The sequence below is a fragment of the Bos javanicus genome, chromosome 5, assembly GCF_032452875.1.
Source record: "Bos javanicus breed banteng chromosome 5, ARS-OSU_banteng_1.0, whole genome shotgun sequence".
NCBI lineage: Eukaryota > Metazoa > Chordata > Mammalia > Artiodactyla > Bovidae > Bos > Bos javanicus.
In genome coordinates this window covers 117,415,598-117,433,915 of record NC_083872.1, presented here as the reverse complement: position 1 = coordinate 117,433,915, position 18,318 = coordinate 117,415,598, and the positions used below count along the sequence as shown (strand labels likewise).

The following is an 18,318-nucleotide window of genomic DNA, read 5'->3' as shown; positions in this document are numbered from 1 at the left end:
CTCTTTGTGACCCCGTGGACTGCAGCCTGTCACCCTCCTCTGTCCATGGGATTCTCCGGGCAAGAACACTGGAGTGGGTTGCCACTTCCTTCTGCAGGGGATCTTCCTGACCCAGGGATCGAATGTGTGTCTGCTGCTTGGCAGGCAGACTGTTTACCACCGAGCCACCCGGGAAGCCCATCTGAGGTGCACAGATACGGATGTATTTGCTTCTGTAGAAACCAATGGAAGGACGAGCTGTGCGGTTACAGACGACTGGTTATCTTCATGGGAAGAGGGACTGAGGGACCCCGGGAGAGACGGCTGACGTCTCTGACTATTCCCTGACTCTGGAAACATGGAAAGAGTTCAGACCACCGCAACACTGGATCTAATTCTAGAATGAACACGGCAGTGTGTGTGGCGGGACAAAATGACATCCCAGACCCCCAGGTCAGATGTGCTGAGGACGCTCTGACCTCAGCCTCATCCTGAGGAAACACCAGACAAACCCAGCCCATGGCAGGGCCATCTGAAAACCAGGGAGGCGGAAGCACGGTGACTAAGACTCGTGGCCGTGTTTATAAGTCCCCGATCTCGTGAGGACACCCTGCAAAAGCCCAAGATGCTCTAAGCAGAGAATCAGCTTGTTGCTTTGAAAGCTGGAATGTGAAGGGGAAAATTCAGCACGCCTCCTGCCTTTCTATACAAACTACGTTTCCGGGCAACCAAGGAGTTAAGTTTTCAGAAATACATTGATTAACAAATGGAGAAAGAAATGTCGGAAGTCGAAAATTACCATCTACAACCTCTAATGAGAAGATGGACGGAAGCCTTCATGACAACCAGGTCATGATACACATGAGAAACGGCCTCAAGGAAGCACACCCACCCACCACACCCTGTCCACCCCCACCGAGGAGGGGGCCTTCTGCAAGATCACCCCACCCCCACTGAGGGACAGAGGACACGCTGGCTCGCGTGCTGGGACTGTGGGGATGCCCTGAGCAAGGTCCAGGGTGGGCAAGATGCACCTACCAACCACAATTAACAGACCCTGCTTGTGATTTCGGAGAACTGCCCTAAAAACGACCAGACAACTGGGAAAGTTTGAGCGAAAGTTGGATATCTGATGCTATTCAAGAAAAACTTGATTTTTCAGTTGTGATGCAAGGCTGTGCTTAGTCGCTCAGTAGTGTCTGACTCTTTGCAACCCCACGGACAGTGGGGAACCCACGAGGTTCCTCTGTCCATGGAGATTCTACAGGCAGGACACCGAAGTGGGTTGCCATGCCCTCCCCCAGGGGATCTTCCTGACCCAGAGGTCAAACCCAGGTCTCCCGCACTGTAGGTGGATTCTTTACTGTCTGAGCCACCAGGGAAGCCCTAACTCATTTTTAAAACATAATCAGGGTTTTCCCTGGCAGTCCAGTTAGGATTCCACACTTCCATGCAAGGGGCGCGGGTTCGATCCCTGGATGGAAACTGAGATCCGGCATGCCTTGCCCCGCAACTACTGAGCCCCCGGGCTCCAGAGTCTGTGCTCCAAAGAGAGACGCCATCGCAGCAAGATCCCCACGCACCGCGACCAGAGAGAGGCCCCGCTCGCCACCACTCGAGAAAGCCCACACACGGCAACCAAGGCCCAGTGCAGCCAAGGAAACGATTATTTTTAAAAACGCCCATCATCATTACCCCAGGCCGTCAAAGTGGAGCTCTGCACTTCTACGACACGAGCTACCCGGCGTTTCACTCTGCTGATAGAACACTCGGGGCAGAGCACAAGGGCCGGCCCGAGCAACACCGATCCGGACCCAGGCAGCCTCTTCTCTTCTCCGCTCTTCAGCCCCGCGTGGGCCTCCCTGGGGGTTACAGCCGTCCCGGCCCCCCACCTCTCTGATGGACGCTTTCTCCTCACCCACCCTGCCTGGTAACCCCTTCTCCTGGAGGCCTCCCGCCGCCCCTACCCCAGCAGGCGGCCCACCTCCCAGGCGGATGCTCACAGACCCTTCCCTGCCTGGGGAGCACCTGGTTCTGTTGGTTCCTCCGCTGGACCCATGAGAGGCAACTGCACAAAGCATCGCCCACGGGTACTCCCCACCTGGAGCCGCCCAGCATGGCCACCACACGGCAGGCCCGCTCCGCTCTGGAGAGACGGCCTGGCTGCCCCTCCGTTCGTGCGGCTGCACTGGGGGAGCTCAGCACAGACCGAGGTCACAGGGACAAGATTGCACGAGGCAGGCTGCTCTCGGTCTGCAGCGCCCACGGACCGCGCCTGGCCCCGTCTCCCCAGCCACAACCTCAGACTCCCACGGAGACCGAGTGCTCAGTCTTGGGGCTCAGACCCTGCGGGCGGGCGAGCGCTGGCCGGCAGGGTGCAGGCAGGCGCACATGGAGTCCAGGCCCTGTACACATGTGTGTGCCAAGGAGGCACTGACCGGGAAGAGGGGCCTGGGGGAAGCCGGGCGGCACCTGGGTGGCAGACAGTGCACGGAGAGGCAGTGAGGGCCACGCGGCCCACCTCCCAGGAGGAGAAGGCGGGCCCGGCCCCCAGCCTTCCCACCAGGGCGTGTGCCGGCCAGGGGTCCCACACGCTGCTCGGGTGACTCGGGCTGCAGAGTCGGGGTGCCCACAGCTGGAGCTCAGACCACGCTGAGCACACACACGAGGGAGACGCCGAACAACAGGGAGAGGGCGCGTGGGGACAGAGGGCGAGGGCACCGCGTGCCTGGTCCCACCCATCAGAGGGCGGACCCCGGCCGGGCAGGACCGGCATCGAGGCGCCTTGCCCTGCACCCTCCCTCCGCCTGGGGCCCAGGCGGCTCCGCCTGTGACTTGGACGTGCCTGGCTCTGGGCACATGGGGCAAAGCTAATTCCCTCTCCCTCTGTGGTTCTCCCCCTAAACGCATCAGCCCCATGCTGGGGTCAGCTGTGAGAACAGCCTGCCACACGCGTGGGCTTCAGGGTGCGTCTGCCTGGATTGACTCCCTTACTAGTCGGAGGACCTAACCCACCAGGAGGGCCACCGTTCTCGGCTCTGGAGCCTCTGTTTCCTCGTCTGTAAAGGAGGAGGACAGAGGGGTGGAGAGGGGAGCCACAGAGGACAGGAAATTTCAGATCACCCCCAAAACCTCTGATGGATTCTGATTAACCACAGCAGCGCGCCAGACTCTGAAATGATGAGAATTTCTGGGGACATTTTACTCCTTCCCCTCGTCTGTCCTAGAAAGTAAAGACTTCGCAGCCACGCAGACGGGATTCAGACTCAGGAGGCGAGGGCCGTGTGGGGACGTCCACGCGGGGCCACGCCTGTCCCCACCGCTAGCCTGGCAGCACCCACTGTGACCCCTGTGTGACCCGGCTGTACTCCTGCAAGACTGTGCCCTCTGCCCGCTGCCCCCACCCCCCCACCGCCCTACAGGTACTCACGTAAGAAGTGTTTCTCCAATAAGGCGATTTCCAGGTGACCTTTGATCTCATTTAAGCGATCAAACTCTGTCCGGTTGAAGTCCTGGACTCCTGCAGCCATGATGAGGGTCCCTGGACCAGCCTAGAAGGAGAACCCCAAGAAAGAGCTCAGAGCTGCCTGGAAGCACCCTGGTCCACATCACCTGGTTCTCTCACCACCTGGCCCCTCGGGGTACCCCGAGGCCCCGCAGTCTGGAAAGGCCGCTTCCCAGAGCGCCCCCGGCCTAGGAAGGCACCGGCCCTGCGTCAGACCCTGCGTCAGTTCACCTCGGTTTCACCTGCCGGGGAAGGGACATCTCGGGCAAAGCAGACAGCCTCGGAGCCCCGGCGAGGCCAACGTCCATAAACGACAGACTAAAGCCGCAGTGTGCCGCGCGCCTCCGGACGGGTCACAGCACAGCTCTCAGAGCAGAGGGAAGGGACGCACGGAAGCCTGCCCCGGCCTGCGCGCTGACCTCCTAGGGGGGCGGCCCGGCCACGGGGCTGGGTGTCCTCCGCCTGGGGGGTCGGCTGGCGCCCGGGGAGCCGCAGCAACAGGACTCCGCAGAGGGCGCCTCCGCATGCCAGGTTCCAAGGGGAGCGAACTCCAAACAGGGCCCTGTCCTGGCCCACGGCGGCTCATTAAAGCCACCCCCCACTGTCCTGCCAGACTCAGGGCAGGCTCCGGTTACAGGCTGCCGCTGTCCGCTGGCGAGGGGCGCATCTATTGGTGTGGCCAGGCCTGCCCGGGGCGTCCTGGAAACTCCCCTGGTCACCCCACAACTGCACCCTGCCACGCAACAGGGCCATCTGACTCCGGGTCCCTCCCAAAACGGGGTAAAGCAGGAAGGGGACACCCAGCCCAGACATGGTCCGTGACCAACTCCCGCACACGTCGTCTTGTCTGGGGCCACAGCCCAGGAGGGAGAAGCGGACACTAAGACTCTGGCCCGGGGCTGCCCTGTCCTGGCCCCTGACCTCCTGGACTGTGAGCTGCTCTGGCTACTGCAGCACAAGCTCCCAGATGGCAGGGACCAGGCTGGCTTCATCTGCCCAACCCCTGGGCCTGGCAGGGGCGGGCACAGGAGAGCTAGGCAGCAGGCGAGAGGCAGGGCCCCCCCGCGCCCTGCTCGCCCACTCGCCTCGCGGACAACGGTGCCCCTCCCCTGCCCATCCCCGGCCTCAGTGAACAAGGTGGAGGCCCCAGGGCGGAGGGCAGAGGCCGGCCTGGGAAGGTGGCCCTACATGGATCCGGATGCCGGGCTCACCACATCAGAAACATCCCCACCGAGGCGGGCAGAGTGGCCCCAGCGCGTGAGCCTGCGTCCTCAGAGGGCTGAAAAGCGGGTCGGTCTCCAAGCAGCTGGAACTAAGCCCGTTTGGAACTTGTCCCGGAGCTTTCAGATCCCTTCAGGGCCCCCGGGTCTGAGGGAGGCTGGGATCACACGGCTGTGGCCAGCTCAGAGCTGAGGGCCCTCGGGGGACAGCAGAGGTCACGGGGCGCACCCGCGGGAGGCGCTGGTCACGTCCACCAGGACGACACACGACCTGCCCGCACGGCAGTGGTGGCACAGGCCACGTGGGCACGAGGCTCGCGGGAGTGACCCAGGGTCCCAGGGGCAGAGGGAACAAGAAGGACAGCGTGACCCGCTGTGGGATGCTGGCCCGTCCCCGCCAGGGAGAGAGAGAAAGAGAGAGGGAGCCCCTTGGGACTGGGGAGGTAGCCTGGAGAGTCATTTGTACTCGCAGCCCTGGGCTTGCCCCGCCCTGGGTCCTCACCGGCCGGCTGGTCCCACCCCCACAGGAGGCGCCCCTTTCCCAGGACAGGCCTGTGACCCCCACGGCGTCCCACCCGGTAGATGCTGCCAGCCTACCAGGAGACACAGCAAGTGAGGCCCCAGCCCATCCCTGACCCGGGGGCGGGGGAACAGAGGCCATGCCCAGGCAGGGCGCTGCCCTCCGGGCTCCGCAGCTCCAGCCCGCCTGATCCTGATCGGATGCTGGCTCTTAGGAGGCAGTGCTGATGAATTATTCATTGCTGCCAGGAGCAGGCGAGCCCGTCCCTGTTCTGTTACGAAGCATTAATAATACACGGGGCCAGGCAGGTGGGCGCTCACAGCCACTCCTGCAAGGAAAGCCTACCCAGGTGCTCAGGGAGGAACCGCCAGGCCACCAGCCGTGGGGTCCACGGGGGCGGGGTTGTCCACAGCTGGTGGGGCAGGGGGGCTCCGGGCTGCTTCGCTGACGATGGGGAGATGCGGGCAGCTGTCCCCACAGCGGGGAGCCAGCCGTCACCCCTGGCCAGGAGGGGACTGGGGGAACATGCCCCACCAGGTGCCTGCCCGCTGACCAAACAGAAGCTTCCAGAAGTCAGCAGGGCCTGCTCACACCAGAGCCGCTGAGCCCCACTGAGGCGATCTGCTAGCCACGGAAAGGGCATCCACGGCTAGCCCACAGGGGCCACTGTCCCCAGCTGGGTTCCCGAGGCCCAGCCTGGGCTCGGCCAGGTGCCAGGGCGGTGACACGCACCCTGGGATGGCCAGGTGCCCAAAGGTGCTGCTCTCGGGCGGGCCAACGGCTTCCAGACAGCGCCCTGCGACCCTCTGCATCAGACTCCCGGGGGTCAGGCTGGGGCCCTGGCATCACTTCTGCATGAAAAGTTTGCCAATCACCCAAAAAACCAAGGAAGGAAAAGAAATCCTGCTGCCAGACAAACTACCCTCAATCTGATCATGGGCCCCAACCAGGGAGGTTGGAGGTGGTGGGGAGAGATGCGGAGCAGCCCCATCTGTGTCTGACCGGCCGGGAAGGTCACGGTCCACCCACCCAAGGCCACGCTGGGCTTGGCACCCGAGGATGGGGACAGTGCCGGCGTCCCACGAGGGGCCCCGAGACCTGGGCTGCGCGGCCGGGGTTGGGGGACACTCGGTACTCACGGGGTCCCTGAGCTCCTCGCTGTCCCGGGGCGAAGTCCGAGGGATCTTCAGGGGAATCTCGTCTCCACATTCGGTGTCCGAGGCGTTCGGAGACTCGGCTAGATCGAGGAAGTCATCTCTCTTGTGACCTCTGAACCTGATTTTGTCCAGCTTCCTTAGCATGTTCAGCACTGAGCCCCTCTGCTTCACCTTAGCATGACGCTCGGGGTCCCTGCAGGACGGCAAGGGGGGCAAGGCCACACGGTCAGCCACCGGCCGGCCGCCGGCCGCCACACCACCCCTACAGACAGCTCCAGGCCCCAGCCCAGGGCTGCCACCCGGCCCTGCCCTCGGGGAGCAGCCAGGCCCGCTACTCAGGGACCCACAGACGTCCCCCCTGCCCGCGAGCCTGGGGCCTCGGTCACCCCCACCCAGCTGGGCCGGTCACTGAGCTCGGGCCCCTGTCACTGAGCCCTCTGCACCCCACAGGGGAGAAGGGAGTCCTGTCCCCCAGTGGGACCCCCAGCACCAAGAGGAGGCAGCCTGGAGCTGCAGGGGAGCCGCTGACCCCACGGGGGTAGGGGGCACTGCGGGAAGAAGGGCAGAGGGCTGACCCTCCCGAGCTCCCACAACCTGTCAGGAAGTGCAGCCACGCGCACGCCCGGGACAGCCACTAGAATGCAGGGGCTCTGGGTGTCAGAGTCCCTCTGACCCCTGACCCTCGCTCCCAGGCACACAGCCAGGCTGCCCCATCGGCCCGAAACCCCTTCCAGCCTGCCTGGGTGCCCTGACTCAACTCAGGACCAGCTCAGCCTCACTGGGTCCCAGAGGTCTTCCTGGCACAGCCCCCAGGCTGCAGTCACAGAAGCCACCCCCCCGCCCCGCCCCACCAGACTGGAGCGAGGGCCGCAAAGGCCAGGTGGGTGATCACGCTGGGCGGGGGGTGGGGGGCGATGTGTGCTGACACGGAGGAGACGTGTATGTCAAGCGCGCATGCACACCAGGGACGCCTGTGCAGTAGGGTGCCCGCTCCCCACATCTCTGACCCAACCCCAGGAAAGCCCAGGGGTGGGGTGTGGGCAGCCCTTCTGCACGTCCAGGCAACCTCACACTGAAGCCCACGGCCCCAGCCCCCATCACACAGCTCCCTGGCCCCCAAGGTCTGCAAGAGGCCCCGGTTCCCCACGGGGCAGGGGCTCTGAACGCGCCCAGGCTCAAGTCCTCCACTTCCCACCGTTCTGAGCCCCAGATTCCACCTCTGAAACAATGAAAACCGATGGGAGTGAGCACCAATCCGGCCAGAGGATCCCAAGGACTCGAGATGACGCTGGGTGTCAACACTCAGCCTGGACCCGATAAACAGCTCGGCGATTTCCTGCAGGGCGGGATCCACCCCAAACCGCCCCACTGGGAACAGTCCACGCAGAACCACAGCAGCAGGGAGAAGCGTTTCCTGTTTTGGACGGTGCGGGCTTGGAGCCGTTAGACCTCAGTAAAGCACCACCCAGGGTGCCTGGCTGCAGCCCTGCACGCCTGCCCCACCCTCCAAGGGCTGCCGCCGTCCCTGGCATCATCACTCGAAATGACAAAGCCTGCGAGCAGTGGGCGCCCGCGAGAGCCGGGTCAGGACGAGCCAGGGCCAGCTCTGGTCTTCACGGACAGCTGAGGCCGTGCCCGTCGGGGGCAGGGCTGGAGGTGCTCCTGGGACAGGGGCTTCTCGGGCTCTGCAACCCTGAGCTGGCCCGTGTGGCCCGATCCGGCAGGATGGGGGCAGGGGTCCAGTCATCCGGGAAGCTATCCCATGAAGGAGCTGTGAACTCCAGAAGAACTAAAAGGTTAAGTAAACTTAAAAAATAGAGAGAGAGAGAGACTTAAGTTCCTAAAGAGAGGGGGTGATGGTCTACATTAAGAAATGGGGGGAAAAAAATATCAAAGTTTAAAATAAAAAAAACTCAGTCAACCAGACAGAAGTAAACTGACGTTTGTTTAAAAAACGCAGTGAAACAGGAGACACGTGGAGCAGAGCGGGTACGTGTGAACTCGCATCTCTGTTGTGAGACAACTTGCACGAATCAGTAAAGACTGGAGGACCCTGGTACACAGACATGCAAACCACCCCCCCCTCCATGCCGAGCAGAGGAGGAATCTCAGCAACAGGGGTCACCCAGTCGTTGTGCAGAAACCTCTAACTTCACCAGGAAGGAAACAGAGCCAGCGATGTGGCCGAGGCCGCAGGAAGCAGGGACTCCAACGCCCTGGGAACCACTGGGTCCCCGTCTGGAGACGCGTCCCGGACAGATCCGGCACAGGGAGCGTGTTTGCGCTGTACCGCGGCCGGCCGGGAGCGCTGGGTGCCAAGTGGGGCGCACGGATGTCCCCGGGAGCCTCAGAGTGGTGACCAACGCTGCTGCCCAAGGTCACCGTCATGGACAACAGGCGCTGCACCCCCACAAATGACACGGGGCCCTGGGTGGAGCTCCTGAGAGGCCGCAAGACTGTTCTCCACATGCCCTTTCCGGTTGCTTTTCTAACTTGAAAAATAAAAGCAAACAGGGATGGGAAGCGCCACCAGGTAAAACCTCCTTTCTTCCATTTTCAAAAAGACCCAGAGGGACCCCTCCTCGCCCAGCACCAGAGCAGGCAGACGGCGGCAGGGGGGTCCCCACAGCCAAGCCTCCCTCCTCGCCGGTCGTCGGCAGTCCTGGGACTCCCCGCCCCGCAGGCTGGGCCACCTTCCCTCCTGACTCAGCAAGCAAATGAGGAGGCCACCCCGGGAGGGGGACAGAGCACCGAGGGTCCGCCCTGCCACCATCAGGATGCCACTCACAGGTGCCCAGCCTGCACGCCCCCCACCCCACCCAGCGGGGCCCCCCCTTGCAGCGCCAGCTCACCCTAACCTGCTCACATCCGCCCTTGGGGAGGGCAGGGGTCCCCACCACCCTGCCTCCAGGCCCCTGGGCTCACACAGCCGCTGGACCAGGTGCCAGGACACCTGACCACCCCCCAAGGCGGGTCCCGGCTGAGAGGGGCGCTCTGCCTGTCGCCCACACCCCCAAGGCTGAGGGGTAGCCCACCCCACCCCAGGACCATCTCATCTCAGTCCTCCAGCTTTGAGATGACAATGGAAGGAGACTGGCACAGCCGTGGTCCACGGCCAGCAAGATGGGAGCCAGAGCCAGCCAGGCCCGAAGCGTGACCCAGAGCAAGGGTTCCCCACGAAGCCAGTGTCACTGACACCGTCTCCACAGGCTGCCCCGCTCCTCCGTCTGGGCGCTGCCATGAGTCCCGCCCCCCCAGCCCCCTAGCCTCCCCTTTATGCACCAGCCCCCGGCCCCGCACACCCACCCTGCACTCCCCAGGGTCCACGGGGAGGAAGCCTGCGTCCATAGACGGGCCCCCCTGGGCACCCACAAGCCATGGCCGGCCTTCTAGGTGCAGCCGCCCTCAGAGCGGGACGTGGCGCCCCAGCCCCTGAGGCTCCCGGAGGGGCCCCCCTTCGTACCTCCACGCAGAAGCAGACGCTCAGAGCTGTGACACCTGCCAGGCCCTGCAGCCGCAGAGGCGGGACGGGGAGACATGGGGAGACAGGGCAAGGGGGTGCCTGGCGCTGGGGCCCGGCCGCCACCCCCGCTCAGGGCGGTGCCCACTGTGCCGCGGAGCCTCGGGACGCCGGAGCGAGGCCAGTGCTGGCCCCTGGACACAAAGCATGCTGCTCTGGAAACGCGCTGAATGGCTCCTGGACACACAAAGGCCGCACTGTCTGCGGAACACTGGACTTGGAAACCACAAAGGACGTTGGTTCCCCCACCAGCCCGAGACTCAGAAAAAAGCGGTTCCCAGCCCCGCGTGCGCCGTGTCCCGGGTCCCAGCCGTGCTCCTTGCCGCCCGGGCCACACTCAGACAGCAGGCTCGGCCCGGGCCTGGCGTCACCCTCCGGTCACCTGGTGGCTCTTCCGCTGACCCCAGGATAAACGACGTCTGTTCCCCAAATGCAGCAACCCTTATCCTAAACTGTATTCCAGGGGAGTCACAGATGTCGAGTGAGGCCAGCCCCAGCCAACCAGCCGGCCCTCTGCCAGGACTCCGTCCTCCAGGAAGGCGCCCCAGAGGCCCACAGCCCTGCAAGACGAGTCCCCAGGACCCCAACCAGCACGCAGCTCCAGCCAGCCCGGGGGCCCCATGCTGGGCGACCCTCTGAGCAGTCTGGATGCCCGCGATACGGGAGGCGTGGTGACCACGCCCCCCCGCCCATGCAGAGCTCGACACCGGCTCCCACCGAGGGCCCATGGGTTCCCCCAACCTCGAGGCTGGCAGGGCAGCCACCCCCTCACCCAGATGCACACCTCCGTCGACAGGGCCCCGAACACTCAGATGCTCAGCTGACTCCCTGCCCACCAGCCTCCCATGGCTGGACTCTGGCCGCTGACCTACTGTGTGAGGACGTTCATCAGTAGCGGGAGCCTCCGTGAACCTCCTCCCAATGACACCTGAACACCAGCCGCTCAAGTCAAACCCGGAAGAGGCTCCTGACCACGTGACCATGGCCATCTACAGCGAGCCCAGCACTCCCAAGCCAGGGCTCCCACCTCCAAGCCAGGGGCCCCCACCTCCAAGCCGGGGGGCCCCACCTCCAAGCCAGGGGCCCCAACCTCCAAGCCAGGGGGCCTTCACCTCCAAGCTGGAGGGCCCCCACCTCCAAAACAGGGGCTCCCCACCTCCAAGCCGGGGGGCCCCACCTCCAAGCCAGGGCCCCCACCTCCAAGGTGGGGGGCCTTCACCTCCAGGCCGGGGGCCCCCACCTCCAAGCCAGGGGCCCCAACCTCCAAGCCAGGGCTCCCCACCTCCAAGCCAGGGCTCCCCACCTCCAAGCCAGGGGCCCCCACCTCCAAGCCAGGGCCCCCCACCTCCAAGCCAGGGGGCCCCCACCTCCAAGCCGGGGGGCCCTCATCTCCAAACCAGGGGCTCCCCACCTCCAAGCCAGGGCCCCCCACCTCCAAGCCAGGGGGCCCCCACCTCCAAGCCGGGGGGCCCTCATCTCCAAACCAGGGGCTCCCCACCTCCAAGGCGGGGGGCCCCACCTCCAGGCCGGGGGCCCCCACCTCCAGGCCGGGGACCCCCACCTCCAAGCCGGGGGGCCTTCACCTCCAAGCCCCAAGCCGGGGGGGGGGCCTTCACCTCCAAGCTAGGGGCCCCCACCTCCAAGCTGGGGGGTCATCTCTAAGACAGAGCCCCCCACCTCTAAGCCAGAGGCCCCCACCTCCAAGCCAGAGACCCCCTCATCTTCAAGCCGGAGGCCCCCATGTCCAAGCTGGGCCCCACAGCTGTGCTCCTCCCTCCCTCTCCCCCAAGCCGGGTCTGGCCCACACACCTCACACAGTCTGCAGCAACCCACTGAGACTCCTCCTGGGGCTTTGCCTGCTCCCTGACACTGGGCTCCAGCCCTGCTGACCCCTGGGGGGTCCTCTGACCACCACACTGGTTACCTTGGGGCCCAGCACTTCCCGGTCTGGGGCGTCCCCATAGTGGCTCCTTCTGCTACAAGTACATCCCCCCACCCCCAATTCTGCCTGCCCGTCTGGTCTAGGCTAGCTCCCTGGTTTAGGATTTGTCCCCTAGCCCCAGTGGTTAGAACACATGCCCGAGGGCAGGTGCCACAGGCACCAGGTCCGTCCCAGCAGGGCTGGCACGGGCTGGCTGTTCAGTGACAGGGGAATGGGGCCCCAACGACTGGGTCCTGGGTGCCAGGAGGGCCAGGCCTGCCCGCTCGGAGCCGCCTAGCCCCAGGGACCTCACAGCAAGGCTGTGGACTCTGCCCTCGAGGCTAGGGAATCACGCGCTCCCCAAATCCGGGAACACTTTAACGGTGCTTAAGTCCAAGGTTTCAACAGCCTGGGAGGTTCTCCGGGAGGAGGTGGAATTCTTCAGCAGCTTTTCCTCCTACACAGTCGAGCCAGACCTCCCCACGCCAGGAGCAGAGTGTTGTGTGCTGTAACAGGAAAGCTGCCTGGGTCCTGCTGGCTCTGTGACCCCGCTGGGGCCACAGGGGCCCGGGAGAGCCAGGCGGGAAGAGCAGGAGGGCTGGTGGGGGGGGGGGGGTCAGGGTGAGCCACCACCCCCTCCTCTGCGAGCTGGGACCGTGCAGGCCCTAGCGACACGCCTGCCCCCAGGATCTCTGGGCACAGACGCACAGATGTTCTCATCTCGGTGACGAAGGTATGTGCTGCACGTTTACAAGCAGTAATAAAACGTTCAACACTCTTCACCGGGACTCCATAGAAACAAGCGATGCCCGGGGCGGGTTCACTGATTCTTTCTGAAATCCTTCCTGGCCTGGTCAACCGGGACTGCGACCAACCAACGAGCATGGTTCCAGCATGAAGGTCTATTGCTGGACATGCTTGTCTACATTAAGAGGACAAACCAAGGTGGGAAGGGAGGCCACGCATCAGAAGCCAACTCGCTGGTCCTGGACGTGCGAGACATCCTCGCGAAAGCAAGCGGTAGCTTTCCAATGGGAGGGGCCTCCTCACTTTCCCGTGGATGCGGATGCCACGCCTCAGCCTCCACCCACGAACCAGCGTCTCCCCGTCGCCTTCCCAGGTCCAAACAGTCAACGCAAAGGGAGGCGAGGCCCCGTGCGGCGCGTCCCCGTTTCCACGCTGTGACTGCTTCCCTTGCGGCCGTCCTTCAAGCTGCCAAAGGGACGTCTGTGAGCCAGTGAGCACGTGGTGGGCCGTGCTGCCCGGTAACCACCCAGGCGATTCCCACTTCCCAGACCCCAGAGACGCCAACTGCCTCAGGACCATAATCCGGTCACACAATCCGGGAGGGAGCAACTTCCAGCACTCACCCCTCTGCTTCCGACGTAATGTATCTGAGTTCACACACTCATCTCACTGGCGGCCAGCTCACAGGATTCCTGACACCTTCACAGGCAGCCTTCTGCAGGTCCACGTGAGCGGCTCCAGCACAACGCCGCCCTGACCCTTCGTCGTCTCGAGTGGTCGTGGCCACAGAGGAGCAGGGCTCAGGGAACACCGTGCCCCCAGGCGCCCTCCTGCTTCCCTGGCACAGCTCAGAGGCAGAGGTCAAACTGAGAGTCCCTGAGACGACCAAGGGGCTTCCCTGGTGGCTCAGCTGGTAAAGAATCCACCTGCAACACAGGAGACCCCGGTTTGATTCCTGGGTCAGGAAGATCCGCTGGAGAAGGGATGGGCTACCCACTCCAGTATTCTTGGGCTTCCCTGGTGGCTCAGCTGGTAAAGAATCCACCCACAATGCGAGAGACCTGGGTTCTCTCCCTGGGTCGGGAAGATCCGCTGGAGAAGGGAACGGCTTCTCAGTCCAGTATTCTGACCTGGAGAATCCCATGCCCTGTACAGTCCATGGGGAAAGGCCACCGCGTCCATATGGGTGAGGTTCCCAAAAGAACGCACCGGACCCAAGCCTCTGGGGGGACCCCCAATCGCAGGGCCACTGGCTGGGAGGCTGGGTGGGCACACTACCCTCACACCCTGCTCATCACCTTCCCAGCCCCCTTGGGTCCCCGGGGCCACGGGGTGACACTCCAGTCTTCAACCTCACGCTGTATGAGAGCCCCCGGCCCATCTGCCTAGGAGACTGAGTGGGCGGGCAGCCCAGCACACTAGCCACACAGCTGTTTAACCCAAACAAAGCGAAGAGGAAAACCTAAAGTTAGGTCTGTATAAACCTGCGGTGTATAAACACACTGAGCAATAGGAAACGCGCTCAAGCACTCGTTTCTGGTGAAAGCACTCTGCTTCCAAGTCTCCCCCTGCCCTCAGCATCTGGAGGAGATCCTTCCAGCTGGTAGGAAATGCCGTCTGGACTCCCAGTTTTGTCCTGACTTCCTGCCAGCACCGGAGCCCCGCCCCAGGGAGCAGAGAGGGGCTCCGGCCTGCAGCTGTCTGCGAACCAGCTCTGCTCCAGAGGCTCTGCGGCCCACAGTGCTGCCGGACGGAAGGTGCAGGCCTGGGAACCCGGGCGGCATGCGTCTCGGGCGTGGCGGCCACAAGCCTCCCATCACAAGCTCTCCCTTTGTCTTGTAGCGCAAAGCAGCTGTGGCTCTGGGCCAAGAAGGCCATCTTTCTCTGTGGCTTTTGTGGGATCTCAGTTCCCCAACCAGGGACTGAACCCAGGCCCCTGGCAGCAAAGGAGCAGAGCCTTAACCACGAGGCCGCAAGGGACATCCGCAGTAAGACACCATATACAAAAACAGGCAGTGGCGGGCACACAACCCTCGATGGGGTCACGGCTGGCTGCCCCTGGTCTCAAGGTGATCAGTGCCCAGCTGAACAAGGACTCTCAAATGGGCCTCATCACCCACCGGCGCCTAACAGGGAACCAGGCCCTCACTCAGCACCAGGGTTCCCCTTCCAGTGGGCCCGCCAATCATACACTCAGCTGTGAACCTCGCCACCGTGAAACCTCCTTTAGGAAAAGGGTGACGGGGAGGCACTGTCCGTGGGGGGGGCCAGCAGCCTGGACCGGCCCCAGGGTCCCCGGGGCCAGGAGGTCCCCCCTCAAGTCGACAGCCACCGTCTTCTCCCCCACCCCGGGCCACGTATCCCACCCGAGCAGAGGGGCCAGCCTGCAGCTCTGAACAGCCCGTCACTGCAGGCCCCCGTGCACACTCAGGGCCCCTTGCTCTGCAGAGACAAGCAGCACAGTGACAAAGTGCCCGTGAAGGCAGGAGCCAGCCCCGCCCCCGCCCCTGCCCGGACCCCCGGCACCCGGCAGCGTATGCGCCGCCCTCCCCAGGAAGGCCCCCGGCCTCAGAGCCTCTGCTCGAGGACGAGGGTCCCACGCCGGCCCCACGTCAGCGGGCAGGCCCGGCACGCAGCCTGGCAGAGAATCAGTGGGTGCATTTTAAGGGACATCCTGGCCCCTTTAGGTAAAGCCACATGGCCTCTGACAGTCCCCGGGGACAGGCCCTCGGCGCCTCCAAAGCCCTGGCCTGCAGCCACTTCCTCTTTGAAAACGAGGCCACGGGTCCTCCCAGAGCCCACCCAGACTCACCCGCAGACCGAGCCCCAGGACATGGACAGGCTCAGGGCGGGGCTGCCGGGCACATCGCCACAAGGGGCTTTCGGCGTGTGAAAACCGCCCGGTGCGGGGAAGGTGGAACACACATTTCCTGCTGGGCTGGGCAAGAAGGGAGCTCAGCCCTGGGCAGGGCCTGACGGCACCGGGACCTGGCTGGCTGCCCTCACCTCACACCATTGCTGTAAAACCCACGTCCAGTGACACAGGAAAGGTCCTTTCCACATTTGCCGCCCAGGTAACCGCCCAGCGTGGTGGCGATCCAGCCTTACGCATGGTCTCCCAGCTGGGCTGACGTACGGCGGGCCGCGCAGAAGGACGGGGCGAGCTGGTCTCAGCACCCCCCGAGCGTATCGGGTGCAGGGGACTGCCCGGCATGGCCCCCCACCCGGAGCAGACTTGGAACAGAGAGTGATCGGCAGGCAGTGAAAACCTTACATAGGCTGGGGCAGAGGCCGTCAGGGGTAACGAGAAGGACCGAGCTGCTGGAGCATGTAATGAGCACCTGCTGTGTACCAGGTGCGGCCGGAACAGGGACACAGAGCAGGCAGCTCTGCAGGGGTCAGGCTACACCTCAGGCTGTCAGCTCCACGGAGGGGCCGGGGCCGCAGAGGAATGGCCCCAGACAAAGCGCCCCCGTTACCTGGGGTCACAAGCCAGAAGGACTCGGCGGGCACAGGCGGGCATGGACGAGGTGCTTGGGTCCATTCGGGGTCACGGTGTGGGGGCAGGGGAAAGAGCAGCCTGACCCGGCCCCGGGCGTGGACCTGTGCAGGGCGCAGACACACCTGCGGAAGGGTGAGGGCCGGAAGACCCAGCACGGCCCGCCCTTTCCTACCAGACACCTTCTGGAGAAGAGGCACAGCGCGCTCCCCTGTCCCACCTCACTCAGTCCTCCCACAGCCTCCAGGCCTGGCGCAGACTGAGCGCTTAATAAACAGTTCAGTTGAGTCGCTCAGTCGTGTCTGACTCTTTGCAATCCCATGAATCGCGGCATGCCAGGCCTCCCTGTCCATCACCAACTCCCGGAGTTCACTCAGACTCACGTCCATCGACTCAGTGATGCCATCCAGCCATCTCATCCTCTGTCGTCCCCTTCTCCTCCTGCCCCCAATCCCTCCCAGCATCAGAGTCTTTTCCAATGAGTCAACTCTTCGCATGAGGTGGCCAAAGTACTGGAGTTTCAGCTTTAGCATCAATCCTTCTAAAGAACACCCAGGACTGATCTCCTTCAGAATGGACTGGTTAGATCTCCTTGCAGTCCAAGGGACTCTCAAGAGTCTCCTACAACACCACAGTTCAAAAGCATCAATACTTCAGCGCTCAGCCTTCTTCACAGTCCAATTCATAAATCCATACATGACTACTGGGAAAACCATAGCCTTGACTAGATGACCTTTGTTGGCAAAGTAATGTCTCTGCTTTTTTATATGCTGTCTAGGTTGGTCATAACTTTTTTCCCAAGGAGTGTCTTTAATTTCATGGCTGCAGTCACCATCTGCAGTGATTTTAGAGCCCATAAAATAAAGTCTGTCAGTGTTTCCACTGTTTCCCCATCTATTTGCATGAAATGATGGGCCCGGATGCCATGATCTTAGTTTTCTGAATGTTGAGCTTTAAGCCAACTTTTTCACTCTCCTCCTTCACTTTCATCAAGAGGCTCTTTAGTCCTTCTCTTTCTGCCGTAAGGGTGGTGTCATCCGCGTAGCTGCTACTGTCCCTGTGCCTCCCCTTCTTAATGCGACGGGGAAAGCAAGGTTCAGAGGGGGAGGTCACAGCTTCTAGAGTGATGATGGAGCCCAGGGTCTCCCCTCTCCAGCCCTGCCAGCCCACCGGGACCTGCCGGTGGGACCAGGGAGCCAGGCTCCCAGAGGCCCGGCCTACTCAGCAGCAGGGCTGGGGGTTCGCCGTGTTCTCAGCAAACACCCTGATTTTCAGCATGCACGCCCAGAAGCATAAACCACAGCCATGGAGACCACGGAAAACATGCAGCAGTTCCTCAAAACACTGAAACCGGGACCACCATACAATCCACCAATTCCGTGCCTGGGTATAGACGGGAAAGAACTGAAAGCAGGGACTCAAACAGACACCGGCACGCCCAAGCTCACAGCAGCCCGAACGAGGAAGCGGCCCGAGGGTCCTCAGCCCACGGGCCGTCCCTGCCAACAGGGGAATGTCACTCAGCCTCAAGCAGGAAGGGAGCACTGAGACAGACTGCAGCCAGAGGCTCCAAGGACCGCAGGCTCGGTGAGGCCAGCAGGTCACAGAGGACAAAGACCGTGCGATCCACTCACACGAAGCTCTGGGGAGGCAGAGCCCCGGGACGGAGAGCGGACGGCGGCGGCTGGGGCTGCGGCAGGCGAGGCGGAGCGAGTGCTAAACAGGGACAGAGTTTCGGTTTGGGAAGAGGACAAAGTTCCAAAGATTAACTGTACAGGAAGCACAGCGCGAGTGCACTGAACACCACTGAGCTGCACACTCCGCTTTATTATTATCTGGTGACGACGCCGTGCAGCATGTGAGGTCTCAGTTCCCTGACCGGGGGTGGAACCTGCGCCCCTGCCGTGGACCCACTAGACCACCAGGGGAGTCCCTGAACTGTGCACTTTAAAACAGTAAGCCGTGTGGTCGCTATCGTTTAGTCTCTAAGTCGTGTCCGACTCTTTGCAGCCCCGTGGACTGCAGCCCGCCAGGCTCCTCGGCCTGTGGGATTCCCCAGGCAAGGATGCTGGACTGGGTTGCCCTTTCCTCCTCCAGGGGATCTTCCTGACCCAGGGATCAAACCTGTGTCTCTCTCTTTGCAGGCAGATTCTGTACACTTGTGCCATCAGGGAAGCCCCCAAGTCATATGTATATTTCGCCCAATATTTATGTCGTATTTTATTCATATGTATTATGTGTATTTTGCCA

The 18,318-nt window shown here is 63.0% G+C and overlaps 1 protein-coding gene across 3 annotated transcripts in view; it reads right to left on the bottom strand.

Moving 5' to 3' along the window:
• The window catches only part of GRAMD4 (GRAM domain containing 4), a 66,451-nt gene that overhangs the window by 29,492 nt on the left and 18,641 nt on the right, over positions 1-18,318 (bottom strand). Inside the window, exons 1-3 of one of the 3 annotated variants that reach the window (XM_061418888.1) lie at positions 13,193-13,514; positions 6,364-6,574; positions 3,410-3,530 (exon numbers count right to left, since the gene is read on the bottom strand). In XM_061418888.1, coding sequence (XP_061274872.1) covers positions 3,410-3,530; positions 6,364-6,525 — 283 coding nt within the window. In that variant the 5' untranslated portion in view covers positions 6,526-6,574; positions 13,193-13,514. Of the gene's footprint in view, positions 1-3,409; positions 3,531-6,363; positions 6,575-9,844; positions 9,957-13,192; positions 13,515-18,318 lie in introns of those variants that run through there. The other 2 variants (XM_061418887.1, XM_061418886.1) reach the window with 2 other exon arrangements.